At 38.8% G+C, this 14858-nt stretch overlaps 1 protein-coding gene across 1 annotated transcript in view; it reads right to left on the bottom strand.

Annotated features, from left to right (window-relative positions):
• Window positions 1-341: 341 nt before the first annotated feature.
• Window positions 342-14858, bottom strand: part of EGFLAM (EGF like, fibronectin type III and laminin G domains) — an 84783-nt gene continuing 70266 nt past the window's right edge. Inside the window, 6 exon segments of the mRNA XM_067545354.1 lie at window positions 342-893; window positions 896-1109; window positions 3795-3911; window positions 7134-7245; window positions 10608-10851; window positions 11468-11593. Coding sequence (XP_067401455.1) covers window positions 772-893; window positions 896-1109; window positions 3795-3911; window positions 7134-7245; window positions 10608-10851; window positions 11468-11593 — 935 coding nt within the window. The 3' untranslated portion in view covers window positions 342-771.

Below are 14858 nucleotides of genomic sequence, written 5' to 3'. Positions count from 1 at the left end.
CAATGTTCAGGACCTAGTTTAAACCAGAAGAGTAAGGACATTGACAAAACTGTCTCTAATTCATTATGTGGTCCTTAACTCAGGCTGTGGATTTTGGTACTGTAGTGCATATAGCTGTGTATGTAAGGCTTTCCCCACTAGCATCCTGTAAATATCTAAAGAATCAAAATGACAAACCAAAAACTTTGGAATGAATGCTGCTACATCTGTTAGTTAAACCACAATATTATGAATGTAGGGCAGTTTGCATTTTTTTTATTTTTAATAAAATGTAGTTGTTGTGCTAAATTTTTTTTTTGAAAACACAAAGCTTATTTATTTATTCATCATGACTTAACTGAAAAAAACTATTTTTTATTTGAAAAACTGTGTTTGTGATTAAGATTTTAATGTTCTTCAATTATTTCTAAGTTAGCATGGTGGGGTAGTACAATCATTTCCCTAGTGCTTCTCCAAAGGTAACACTTGACGGAAGGGAAACAGCCCCATCTAGTGGAATAACACTGTGTACATCTGTTTCCCATGTTCATTCAATCGTAACTCTCTTTCATACACATACTGATTTGAAGTACAGAGTTGGCTCTTTGAGAAGAGAAGAACAAAGCTCTTTATTTTGGAAAGAATTCCTTGGTGGTTTCCACTGTTTTGCTAAGGTAGAATTTGTGCATACTGTGAAATTACAGGGTAGCTAGAGGTTAAAAAAGGGATTAGACCATGATACCATCTCCGGATCATTGCTCTGTTCTGACTGAGATAGCAATTATAATGTTCCTAAATGACAGAATGAATGATGCTATAGGTATGTGGAATGTGCATTAATGCAGAAGAAGTGCAAGTCCCTATGGTTTCTATTCTGAGAGATGTGCTAAATCTCTCCATTATTTTTGGAAGAATCTATATTTAAAGCTTGAAAAATACTCATTGTTACCTTTTTGGCAGTGCTGCCCATCAAAGCCCAAAGGGCAATCGCATTCATAACTGTCCTTTTTGGGCATGCAGCTGCCCCCATTAGCACATGGCGAATTCACACATGGATGGACAGCATTCTCCACATTGACTCCAGAAGCGAAATCTTGCTTCAAATCAATTGTCCGGTCATTCAATATAATCTTCATTTAAAAGAGAAGAGAAAATGATTCAGGAATCTCCAAATTCAAATGTTTCCACTTCAGGAACACATTTTTAGCTTTATTACTCAATATGCAGCATTAGGACTTCCCTGAACAATTCTAGAGACAAGCATTGTTTTGAAAACTCGATCTAACATCCGTTTATTGTCATTAATGAGTTTTCAGAGCTTAGCCATCCAAAACATTTCATTGTTTATCCTGAGATGGGGGGAAAACAAGTTTCTTCTGTTTCTTTGAAACACACAGCAATTTAACACCCACTCAGATAAAAGCTGAGGTTTGCCAGCTTTATGTTTGAACTTTGGTGCATTGTTTTGTACCTCAGCTGTGATCCAGAACTGAAATACTATATGAGCTTTGCTGAAGAAGTTAATTTATCATATGATAGAAGGACACATCCTGGAGAACATAATAGGAAAATTTTGCAGAGCAGTGTACCTAGCACTGTCAACTGCTAGCATGTTTGCCAGAGGCTTTGCCTGGAGAACTCACAGCGAGGAATGGGTGAAAGGTTGAATTTGTTACATCTTAAAATGTTGGGAGCAGTTAAATTGAAGATATCTGGGAAATTATAGGATTCTTCCAAAATGTGTCAATTTATTGAGCTCTCTAAGAAAAAATATTGCATTTTGTACAACCTCCTTTAATATATAACTAAGTTATACACAAGGTGCCATATTCTGATCTTAGTTACATCAGTGCAAATAAATCCATTTTCATTAATAGTTTCACAGATTTTGATCCCAGAAGGGACTAATATTATCATTTGATGTGACTGCCTCCATAACACAGGCCATGGAACCTCACCCAATAATTTCTGAATCAATCCCATAATTTCTGTTTGTATTATAGCATTGCTTTTAGAAATAGATCCAGTCTTGACTTAAAACCTGCAAGTGATGGAGAATCCACCATCCCTCGGTAAATTGTTCCAGTGGTGATTTATCCTCACTGTTAAAAATGTGCATCTTATTTTTAGTCTGAAATTGTCTATCCTCCACTTCCACCCACTGAGCCTCATTATGCCTTTTTCTGCTTCATTAAAGAGTACCTACTGTCAGAAATCTCTTCCCCATATAAGTATTTGTAGACTGAGATCAAGTTACCACTTAACCTTCTCTTGGATAATCAAAATACACTTAGTTTCCTAAGTCTCTCACTATAATGCACATTTTCCAAACCTCAGATCATTCTTGTAAGCTCTTTTCTGAACTGTTCCCATTCTTCCACATCTTGTGTTAAGTGCTGACACCGCAACTGGACGCAGTATTCCATTAAGGGTCTCAATAATGTCGTACACGAAGGTAATAAAACCTCCCTACTCCTTTTGATGTTCTCCTGCTTATGCATCCAAGAATTTGTGTTTGCCCTCTTAACTGTAGCAGTGCATTGGGAGCTTGTGCTCAGTCAATTATTGCCTATCACCTCTAAGTCATTTCCAATGTCACTGCATTCCCAGGATACCATCCCCAATCTTGTAATAGTGACCCACATTTTTTGTTCCTAGATATATGAACTTGTGTTTGTCTGTATAAAAATGCACCTTTTGTTCAAACAAGCTCACCTTACCGTACCAAACAATGAAGACCGTAGTTGACATCACTCATCACTATTTACTTCTCCATCCATTTTTGTGTCAACTGCAAATTTTACCAGCAATGATTTTGTATTTTTTAACACATCAATAAACATATTGAACAGCAGTGGTCCAAGAACAGATGCTGCTGAACCACGAGAAACACCCCCATTGTATGACAATTCCCCATTTACAATCACTTTTCAGGATCTATCAATTAACCAGTTTGTAATTCATTTACTGTGGACTGTATTGATTTATTGTTTAATCCTATGGAGTTACTCAGATTCAATTCTCAGGACTCAGAGCTAAGAACAGAGGTGAGGCTAAGTTATTCTAAAGAAGTCTAGAGGAAGCCTGTGCTGGAGTAATTTATACTTTCTTCTGGCCCTCATTGTGTATATTATACCAATTTAGTCTGCTAACACCTGACCCCATTAAACATCACTCCTGAATTTTGCCCACTAACTGAGTAAAGTGGCAAGTAGGCTGGTGTAGCTCACACGCTAAGAGGCCACAAGAGAGTAGGGTAGCAAGAAAAACAACTAATGGAAGGCTGTAAGAGTGTGTAAGTTACATTAGTCTTCACCCTATTTGACTTGTGCCTTCTTCTGGCTCACTAGCATATAAGTTACATCAACCATTTATCTGTCTATACTTTCTCCATCACTGAAGTATCTGAGCATTTCTAGACTCCCCTTATGCTCACTTACTTACATATAGATGTAAATGGGTCTTAGGAGGTCTAACTTTGACATCATCACCTTCACGCATCACCTGTGACTTGGGCCCAGCATGCCTGTGGTACAGCATGGAAGGTAAATTGAAAAGCAGCAACAACACTTACCAGTAATATGGCATTAACTTTAGGAGGAACATGGTGCTCTTGATTATGAAACATATTTTTAAGCAAGGAGAAATCTAGCACTTTGTGAAGGGTTGCTGAGGTCTAAGGATGAAATCTTGGCTTATCAGGAGTTTTGCCATTAACTTCCATAGGGCCAGAATTTCACCCTAGGTGTCCAACAGTCAGGGATACAGAAGACATGAAGTGAATGCACAGAGTTAGTTTATTTAAAAAAATGTACCTTCTGAATACTTCCACTGAAGGGTTTCAGTATCCCAGAGTTCTTCTTCAGGTTATCGTAATTCGGGACTCCACCAATAAATATGTCAGTGTTGCACTTAATCTGTGTGAAAGCTCCCTGTCATAAAAGTCAGAATCCATTTTTGTTAGATCAGCTGGAACCATGTTTGCATCTTCAGGTTAGCTTTCTTTATATTTTTAGACCTGTTGGAGGCCCAGTACAATTTGAGTTGCTTGACCTCTGTCCTACAGGCTTAGCATAGCATTCAATTGCTTGCTTGGCTATTCTGACCCCTGTAGCATGACATCTTTCAGTTGGCAGAGACTGAATAACCTTATAGATATCTCAGTTTCTGCATAGCACGGCATATAATAAGACAAAATACAGATACTGTATGCTTGCAGCTGCACACAGATAACGGTGATGGGGACAAGAAGTTATCCTTGAACATCCGGGGTACATTGTTTTATTGCCAAGGGACATACTTTTACTCTGCCCCTCCTATCACCAGATGTTGTTTTGACGACCCCAATTATTATGGTGAGAATGGAATGTAGTTAAGGGTGGAAATCCAATGTAGGTCATTAGTATATATGATAATGAGAGAGAGATAATTAGGCGAAGGTTGTTTATGGAAGGATATAAGTAGTTACCACTTAGACAAAGGGGGGCGCTCCATCAACACCTGAGTCCGCGCGAGGTGCTCTCGGTTGGACCAGAGGCCACTGACTCCCTGGCGGGGCCCTTGAAGAAAGCCGTTCCTGTATACAGCCTTCTGAGTGACTGATTAGTTCTCCAGGCTTAGTGAGTATGATATACTGTAGTTAATTTTAGGCTTTGTATCTAACTAGTATATTTATAGAAAACCTTGCACATTAAACCTTATTGATCTGCAAATCGGGCGTACCGTGTCTCACTGGTATCCACACTGATCACAAAGTGTCCAGAACCAACAAGACCTTGCTAACACAGTATTTCTATATGGTATGTAATATATCCTTACATCTTTAAGCTAATATGGAAGGGACCCTCTACTAAGTGGCTGGGCCTGATTCAATTTAAAGCTGGCTGGAACATTTCAAATGGTTCAACATTTTGATAATAACTGGGGAGAGAAGTTCTAAAATGATATTGAATTTCTTCTCTTTCCCTTTTTTAGCCAGTTCTAATTCTGATCTTGATCACATTTGTGTGAAGTCGGAGTAACTCTATTGCAGTCAGTTGAGTCACACTGGTGTGATACTGTTAGCAGTGAAATCAGAACCAGGCCCTCAGTGTTAAAATCAATATAAGATTCATGAAACACAGAAAAGTTAAATGCTTGCAGTATTTGAAAAAGCAAACCTATAATAAAGGAAACAGCAGTCACTCAGACGACATTGTAGTTCCGGCTAACTTTTTGATATGAGTTGGAAGGACTCTATAGGTAAGGACACGATAACTATATAATTCCAGTTCTGCAGGAGTTCTTTGTTGGCAGCTTCAAAGCCAACCTCTCTCTACAGCTCAAGCACAACACTCAACTAGAGAGAAAAAACTAGAGACCGTCTTCTTCTCCTTTGTTCATTATGGATCAGTTTGTTAAAGGAATCTCATAATAGCAGCTGAACCAGACACCTTGTGATTCTTTGTATTCCCATAATTATTTATATATAAAATGCTATGATCCTTTGTGCATGAATCAAACTGTTTTGTATGTTTAATTCTAGTGCTTTGTGTCTATGATTCTATGGACTTTGAATGTTTGGTTGAACTTCAGTGCGACACCAAATAATGGAAAATGTGTAATATTTTTACCCTGACCCTTTGGACCAGTTGAGAATGTGTCCAAATGCCCAGGAAAAGACAACTTGTGACTGATTAATGGGGATATTTGTTATTACAAATGTCTTCAGTAATCAATAAAATAGTGACTCATTTAAAGATGTTTTTAGCATATTAGGAATTGTTGCCACAGGTGTTTCCTATAAGGACTAATTAGAAATATCTTTAGCTTAATGATTAAATAAGCTAAACTACCATACAAGGAGAAATAGGTTACAGATATATTTAGGTCATTAATTAGGTAAGCTGAAATACCATAAAAGGAACTCCTCAGATAAATCAGTTATGAGAAAGCAATTTTTTTTGTCTTGAACAAGTATATAAGAAGGAGAGTTTTTGGGGGAATTAGTAAGTGATAAATCAAGCTGCAGTCACTTCTCCAGTCTCCAACTTAGTTTTGTAACTATAGCTTTTCTTTCTGTATTATGGTGTATCAATCTTTAACTAACAACATTTTATTAATTAATTAATTAATAATAAAGCCTGATTATTAGATTTCTTATTAATTACAGGACCAAACTCAAACACTCAACACACTGGTAAAATTTTTTCCATTGAACCTGTTTTTTCAGAAAAAACTGGATTTCCAATTAAATGAAATTTTTCATTAAAAGTGTCTGCTGTCCATAGAAAAATTCTAGCTTGCCTGAAAACCTGAAGCCTTTTTCTGAAAACTAAAGGTTTTCAGATTTTCTATGAAAAGTCGAATATTTCTGCATGAAAAAACTAAACAAGCCATTTTTCAACCAGCTTGAGTCTCAGCTCATTTAAAGAAGAAGTTTTTCGGAGTGTAAATTCTAACACCTGTGCTTTGAGATGCCAAATGTTGAAAAATGCACATGCTGATATTTTATAATAGGTACAGCTACGATCGATAAAAGGAAGAACAGGAAGAAATGAACATGATGTATGAAGAAATGTAGGTCGAAGTGCACACACACCTTAGTCAAGAAAAGGAAGAGAGGTGCTCCCAGTTGTCTCCTGGGCGCCTATCCTTCCCAGCTCAAGCCTAAAGAAGAGGCTGCCTCATATATGGAAAGCCCTGCAAATCTGCAGATATCTGATTTATATCTGCGGATATCTGCATCTGTGGATGGGAACCTCTGTGACTTCTGGGGCAGAGTTGGAGCAGCTGCCAGTCAGGTGTGCAGCAATCAGCTGTTAGGCTGCTGGCAGGGCTCAACAGCTGATCAGCTATTGGGGGCAGAGCTCATCAGCTGTTTGGATTGGCAGGGGCTCAGCTGATGTGCTGATGCAGATGTGGGTAAGCCTAAAAGAGGGAGGATGGATTGTGGACGGGTAAAAGTTTATTCCTGCGGATGTGATGCGGATGGACATATTTGTATACGCGCAGGACTCTACATATATGCACTTCAATAAACTCTTACAGGCTTTGGAGAGCGGGGAGAGTGGTTTATCAGAAGATCTCATTTTTGGTAATGTTTAGGTGAGAAGTTAGATCATTTTATGAACAAATTGCTTTATATATGATACCATCTGTTATATACTTCTTACCTCTGCCATTCCTTCCACTGGCTTTTGTTTATCAACCTGTAAAATACCATTCTTCGCTGTGCGAGACACTCTTAGTTCATGCCACTGGCCCAGAATGACAGGTTCTTCACTCCTGTTTAAAACAAAAACATAAAACCCATGAGAAGTCAACACTTGCATCTTTTTGATACTTTCAAACATTTGTCTTCACCAACTAGCCTTTTGAAGCTAATGTCCATGACCCTTCCCTTAACAGAAAATTACTGAGTATCTGTATCTATCAGCACTAATTAAAATAAAGGGGAAAAATATGACTGCACAAAAGCTCAATGTATATGGGGCATAACAGAAGGCACCATTTCTAAACATTGGTAGTGAGGGAATATATGTCAATGTTCCCATAATAAACTAAAAGCATTTTAGCTTTATTTGTAAAAGAAACATTTAAGCAACCAGTGCACATTTAGCTAGCTGAGAGCTAAACTTTCTATTCAATTTCTGCAGTTACTTAGATTTAAATAGATGAGGAAAAAGTCTCAGATATACATCCCCACCTGCTAATGACAGAAGTGGGAGTTACAGAAATTTACCTAGGGCAGAAGTTCTCCAAAGCCTTTGTCTCCTTATAAAACAGAAACATTTTGTGTTTGCTTATCCATTCAATTAGGAAAGCTCTTTTGATGTGAAATCCCTTTTTTCCACTGCATGTTGTACATTAGCGGCCATAGCCAAAATATGATCCTAATTATGTAACGAGATTCTGAATAAGAACCATAATCCCCCATGGTTATGTCAAGTGACCACCATCTCACAGGAAACATTTTAAAACTGTTCAGATAATCTTTATTAACCCAGCACTAATCTGGGACAGCTAAACAGTCTGCATAATGGACAGAAAAACATCCCCCCCAGATGTTACAATTAATGAAATTCTATAGACATTCAGACTTCTTTTACTTTGAAATCATATCTTGAAGCCTTTTGTACTTATTTCGGCCAATGTTCTTCTGACACCATATCCTCTAAAAAACATCACCAGCAATGTCATTCATTCTTTGTCCTTTTCTTATTTAGTGACAATTAGGGTTTAATCACCTTGGATAAATCAATGGGTAATAGGGTTTAATACCTCGGCTAAATCAATATATAATAAAGGAACCAGATGAGTCTGACTACTTAATAAGTTGCAATATCTATGTTCTGTGTCCTCTGTAGCACAGGTCATCATCATGCCAACCCTCCTGCTTTTGTGAACTGTAATTATAATTAGGAATGAATGAACCTTGCAGAGTTTGAGATTTTTAGAACTGCAAGTTTATTTTTTGGATTGCAAAACTAGTACACATCTGTGAATCCTTTCTGATGTATTTTAATTACATGTAATTCTTTTTTCTCAAGAATGAGTCCATTTTTAAAATTGTTTTTCTAGTTACGTTGAATCCTGGTCTATGTATTAGGGATAGACTCACTTCCCCTCATTTCTAGGTTCCTGTGCCTGTATTAAGATCCATAAATGTGAATACGTTTGCCTATATGAAGTCTCATGGGCACAGTGAATTCTGATACAGGATAGGCTATCACAGTGGTAGCCTGCACCTAAGCCTCTATTCAATTTTTTTGTCTCCTTCTTCCACAGCCTCTCTATTGCTTTCTGCCTGCACTCTGCTTCTTTGCTCACTATGTCACCTAAGCAAAGCACAAAATTCACTCATCTTCAAGATGAACTTTACAGCCAGCTCATTTCAGCATGATGCAATGGTCAAGGTAACCAGGAGACATGTCATATTCCCAGCTTTGCCACTAACTCAATGTGAGATTTTGGGCAAGTCACCTATATACTCTCTGAGCCTATTTCACCATTGGTAAAAGGGGTATAATGCTGCTTACCCTGGCTTTGAGATCTATGGAGGAAAAGTGCTATACAAGACTTAAGTATTACAGGAGCTGGTAGTGACCCCTACATTTAGATTGCCTAACACTTGCCATTATAAAAAATTCTTTCAACCATTTTCTGAGAAGCTCTAACACTTGTGCATGTGCATTTATGATACAGTCTTTAATTACATGATCACATACTATATTTTCCACAGGACCCGATTCCTCATCCCCATCCATCAGGGTTGTATAGTGAATCTGTAAAAACTGAGATACTAATGCTCTCCTACTTTGTGGTGGAGAGAAATTCATTGTTTTGAGGCACTCAGATACTATAATGATGAGTGGCCAACAAAGGACTGTGATGAAATGAGTAATTCTGTGTTTGTTACAGGCTTTGGATGGTTTGCAGTAAATAAAGCAGGGACGACTAGCTGAATTAATCATGTTTAAGTAATCATTAATAATCATGTTTATTGAACAGCTGCCTCTTTCCCTATGCCCTGTCCATTCTGTGCACTGAATAAAGCTGGAATTCCTTGGAAAAAATATGTGATCATGTAATCAAAGACTGTGTCAAAACTGCATACATACAAGGTAGCAGAACTAAGGTAGCATTGACAACCTAAATTCCTACTTTGAGTGCTTCACTTTGCAACCTGAAAACCTTTTAACACAATTATTTGTAAGTTATTAGCATGATATCACTCTTTTGAGTGTTTTCAGCTATGCTTACCATCAGGTTGATCAGCAATCATTCTAACTTGTATTTTTCCTCAATCTATTTGAAACTCACATATTAGTTTCCTTCTCCCTCTCTGTTTTTTTAAATATAAAAGGCCAAATTCCACTCTCATATACACATGTGCAACTCCTGATGGGAATTGCATTCATCTATCTGAGTTAGAATTTGGCCGAAAGTGTTTTTAAGTAATAAAATGGTATTTTGGGCAAAAAACATAATTTCTTTTACTATGTGTCTCATGAATGCATCTAGTATGGATTACACAATTTTAAGAAAAAAGAGACTGCAAGATGTCATCTGAATGTACGTTCTCAGGTCCTCCCTCAATGAAAATCAATATATTCCACAGGTCCCCCCCGTATGACCAACAGGATCTGATCACAGGAAACTTACAATATATAATGACCATGGGTAATATACTATATGTTACTCACATCTTTATATACATTATTTCCACTTATAAGGCGATTGAAAGAGATTACTGTAAAATATCTACAGTTTAATTATGTATTGTTCCTTAATTTCTTGTGATAATATTACTGAGGCAAGGGAGTTAATATTTTTTAAAGTATTTTCTCTATATGGATAAGAGTAACATCTGCAGTTGCATGGTAGGATGAAATGATAAGTTCTATTGCTGCTCATGCTTCAGGACATAAGGAGGCCACGAGACAATGGTAAAGAAAAAACACCCCCATGTTATATTATTGCACAGTTAGACACATGGCCTCTATGCCTTCCTCAGAAGAATCCTGGATTTTGTTAGAGTGTGAATACATAACTACCAAGACCTATAGTCTCTTCTACATGGGTGTTCCTCTCCTATATCTTCCTTGTGGCATTGTCTGAAGAGAACTATTACATATAATATTTACCTGATAATGGCCGTTCCTGAACCACAGTCAAACCTGAACTCCACATAGCTGGCCACCATGTTAATAGACAGGAAGTCCTTGCTGTCGGTGTCATAGCTGTACAAAAGGATCCCGTTCTCTGAATCTGGACGAAAGGTCAACTCAAACTCCATGAAGGAAAGGTAGCTCTGTGGTTCCAATGGCCAGGGTGTTGTAGCAAAGGACCTCAAAGACTCATTGAACTGAGGTATGGCCAGGATAAATGCTGGAAGTGCAGAAAAAACAAGCAGGTCACCTGAGGCTCTAAAGTAAGAAATTGACTAACTCACCAACCATTTTCACACAGCTTTCTTCATTATGCATATAAAGCTACTGTGACACTAGAAGCCTTGCTATGCTTTCTGTAGCTCTCAGGCACACAGGGGAAACATGCTGCTGAACTTCTTTCCTTGGACAGCCAACTCTGTTGGTCAGGCATAGAGAAAGATCAGGAACATGGCACTGTTTTCTCCCAAGCTCTTAAGAATGGCTTGCACAACAGGCAGTGTGAACAAGGTACAAACAGGCAGTGTGCACTCTGAAATGCACAAGGACTGCAACCATTCCCCTATCTATGCGCAGGAGCCAAAGAGAGCGTGGAGTCTCACCATTGCTTATCCATGCAAGATAGCCCATAAACATATAAAAATGCACACAAGGCATTTATCATCATATCATCAGTGTATCATCACATATGTATATGCTTTTCAAGAGAAGGAACAAATCAGGGCTCTTTTCTGACAGTTCAATATATGATATCCAAAGTTGTCTTATCCTACTGAGAAAACGTATTGAACACTAACACGTAAATCAGAAATAAAACAGATCTGGTGTCCTCTTACCTTCTTCACAATGACGACCTTTAAATCCAAGAGGGCAAAGGCATATGTAAGAATCAGCTTTGCTTGCAGTGCAGGTGCCACTGTTAATACAGGAAGCCTCATCGCAGATTCCACTGCTGCATTCACCTAAACTCAGAGCCAGAATGTCATACCATACCATCTAATCCCAGAGGATTTATCTGGCTGCTTGCTCATTACAAACAAATACAATTTGTTTTTCCAAGTCGGAATTCTCTCTCAATATGCAAAACTATAAAGCAGAATTTAGGCTTAGTGGTTGATTTCAGTGTTGATTTTATACTGCATCATGAAGACACTTGAAAAAATGGTAGAAATGAGAACTAACCAAATAACAACACAATATTTCTTTTACAGTATGACTACTCACCAGATGACTGGGTTTTGCCTACCCTCAGTAGCATCTTCCTTGTTCTCAGGAATGTGTATTTCAGAATCTCCACATGTCACCTGATTGTTTACATTACAAACATGCTGATTTGTTTAACCTCAATTATCTTAAGTGCTGCTTTGTTCATTCAAACTTTGGGGTAAGTATGGTAAATGCTGAAGGTGTTAAGCAGCAGCATCTAAGCTTATTAACCAGCATGTGGTTGTTAACTGTTCTGTCTGCACTGCAGGGGATCCATATTACCAACATATGGGCTTTCTAATCACCATTTCTACCATGCTGGCACATGATGTGTACAGCACAGAAAGATATCCTGAGGTAACAATATCAAAACAGTGATAGGAGGAGGGATTTTTTTATTTACTTTTTTATTAACTAGTCCGTGATAGCTATGAAACACATGTTTAATAGTCAAAAGTGCCTGAAGTATCAGTTAACTCAGATATTTTTCTTTATTTTAAATTGTATCATTTATTTAAATCATTTCCCCCCAGTCAACAGGAATAAATTGTAAAGATAAGTTAATGAGGTCCAGATCAATATGTGTGCTGTGTGTATTTGTTTGTGTGTGAGAGAGAGCACATTGCTAATGTTTCTGAGGTGTTTTAAAGGGGCAAAGAGCGACAAAATGTGAGTACCTTCAAATGTACTCTGGGAGGTAGGGTACATATATTGAGGGAGCCCATGGGCTCCAAGTGAATATTTTCAGAGTGATTTACCTCAGGTTACAGGTTGGATCACTAAGACAAGAAACATGCAGAAGTGTGAGTGGGAAACAGAGTAAGAACTGACAAACGGGGAGCAGTCGTGTTATCTGGGGTGACTGAACAAAGTTTGGCAAACCTGCTATTGATAAGAGGAACTCTTTTTTTAAAAAAAAGGGGGAGGCGCATCAGGCAGAAATATTTAATCTTCTGCACAGGGCACTGCAAAATCTCAGTGCGGTCCTGGCATTACTGCAGCTAAAAATTAGAATTTTATTTCCTATTTTTTATTATTCAGTGTGAAAAACAGCAGCAAAAGAACTCCTGTAAAGATTTAACACATGGTAAACTTCAGTTCAGCCAGTCATTTCAACCAGAGTGGCATTTTGTCCTGTTACACGAACAAGACGACCACTGTGCTATACATCCTGGAATATAACCTTTGGATCACAGAGTCACAGAAGTTAGAGATGGAAAAAGATCTATTAGGTCATTTGTTCCCTCTCAACAGTGCAGAATTGTTCCTATTGTACATTTATAAGTGTTTGTCAAGGCTAGTTTTTATTGTACCAAGTGATGGCTTGCTTACCCTATTCATAGCACAGCGCATGAGGGACCCAACCAAAGGACCACAGGTTAAAGACAGAACCCATGCAGACAACCATCTCCTTAGTGACAGGATGAATTCCACTTCCAGGTGGAGAGAGACAATTACCCTATAAAATGTCTCCCCTGCCACTCATCTGTGTGAGCAGCTGTCCTTGCAATAGTAAATATTCCCCTTCCTCTCTCACAAACAGCTGTCAACCATGGTAATGGGGGGCTGGATAGGAGTGGGGATCCTGCTGTACTGTTTTTCATCTGAGTATAATCCACTGTTGTGGGTTTTAAGTAACACTTTGCACACAGAGAGCACCTATATTTTGAGGCTCTCAAACCACTTAACATTAATAATCACAGCAGCACCATGATGTAGGTCAGTGGTACAAGTCCTTTTTAACAGATGAGGAAACTGAGGCAACCAGTGAATGGCCAAGTCACAGATGGAACTCAGAAGTCCTGGTCTCCAGTATGGTTCTCTAACTGCTAGATTATAATTTTTTTTCATAATCATAAGGATATGAGTTTTCTGATAGCCTAGGGAGTCATCTGCAAATATATATGATATTGCAATGTAGTGCTTCCAGAGCATTCACTCTCAAAGCATACAGCGCCGCGAATGAGAGAGCTTCTCCCATCAGTGTAGGTACTCCATCTCCCCAAGAGGCGGAGAAGCCCTCCTGTCAACACAGAATCATAGAATCATAGCACTGGAAGGGACCTCTCGAGGTCATCTAATGCAGTCCCCTATACTTATGGCAGGACATAGCACTGTCTACACTGGGGGTTAGGACAGTAAAACTGTGTTGCTCTGGGGAGTGGATTTTCCAAACCCCTGAACAATGTAGTTATAAAGACATACATTTGTAATGTAGACCAGGCTCAGTGATTTGTGCACCTGAAATCAGATGTTTTTCGGAGGAACATATTTCTGAGACGGGGTGAAATCCTCACCCCAATGAAGTCAATGGTAAAGCTCGCATTGTTATCAAAGGATTTCACCCAGAGGAGTCTACCCAGGGGAAATTCCAAATTACATGTCAGCTCTATATGCAGTATTGACCTTGGGGAAACTGACAGTGGGGTGAGGACCCCAAAGTGGGTCAGTATCCCCATTTTAATGCTATCACCTAGGGCCAGCATTAGATTTGAGAGGGCCCAGGGCTGAAACTAAAGACTGAGTCCCACTGCCCAGGGCTGAAACCAAAGTTTCCCACAGGGCTCGGACTCTCCCCACCCCCGAGGGTCATTTGGTAATGTTTGTTGTCAGAAGGGGGCCGCAGTGCAATGAAGTTTGAGAATCTCTGTGCTAATAGCTCATCAGGCTTGATGAAGGCCTCCTGTGCCCTAGGGGAATTCTCCAATAGAAACAGCAAGCCTTGTCTGCACTGCCTCCTTCCTACATGAGATTGTCTCACACAGTATACACAATGCTTCCTTTCCCAGGTGGTTTCCACTGGGGCAGGAGAATGTTAAAATTGTGACTGGAGTTCCATAAGAGCCATCTCTAGCACAGGCCACACTAGGGATGAAAGTTTCACTGCTTCTTCCTTTGGCTGCCCTGGCCAGAGACTTCTGGGCACCCCTTCCAGGGGACTTTACAATACCAAGGGGCCCTGGGTTATACTAGCTGAATCTAACCCATCATCATCATGTTACTGAAGATGGACAAACTACG

Source organism: Emydura macquarii, unplaced genomic scaffold (assembly GCF_026122565.2).
Source record: "Emydura macquarii macquarii isolate MOO-44397 ecotype Brisbane River unplaced genomic scaffold, CSIRO-AGI_Emac_v2 contig_1045, whole genome shotgun sequence".
Classification (NCBI taxonomy): domain Eukaryota; kingdom Metazoa; phylum Chordata; order Testudines; family Chelidae; genus Emydura; species Emydura macquarii.
The sequence above is the reverse complement of the archived record's forward strand: the minus strand, read 5'-3'. Positions and strand labels throughout refer to the sequence as shown.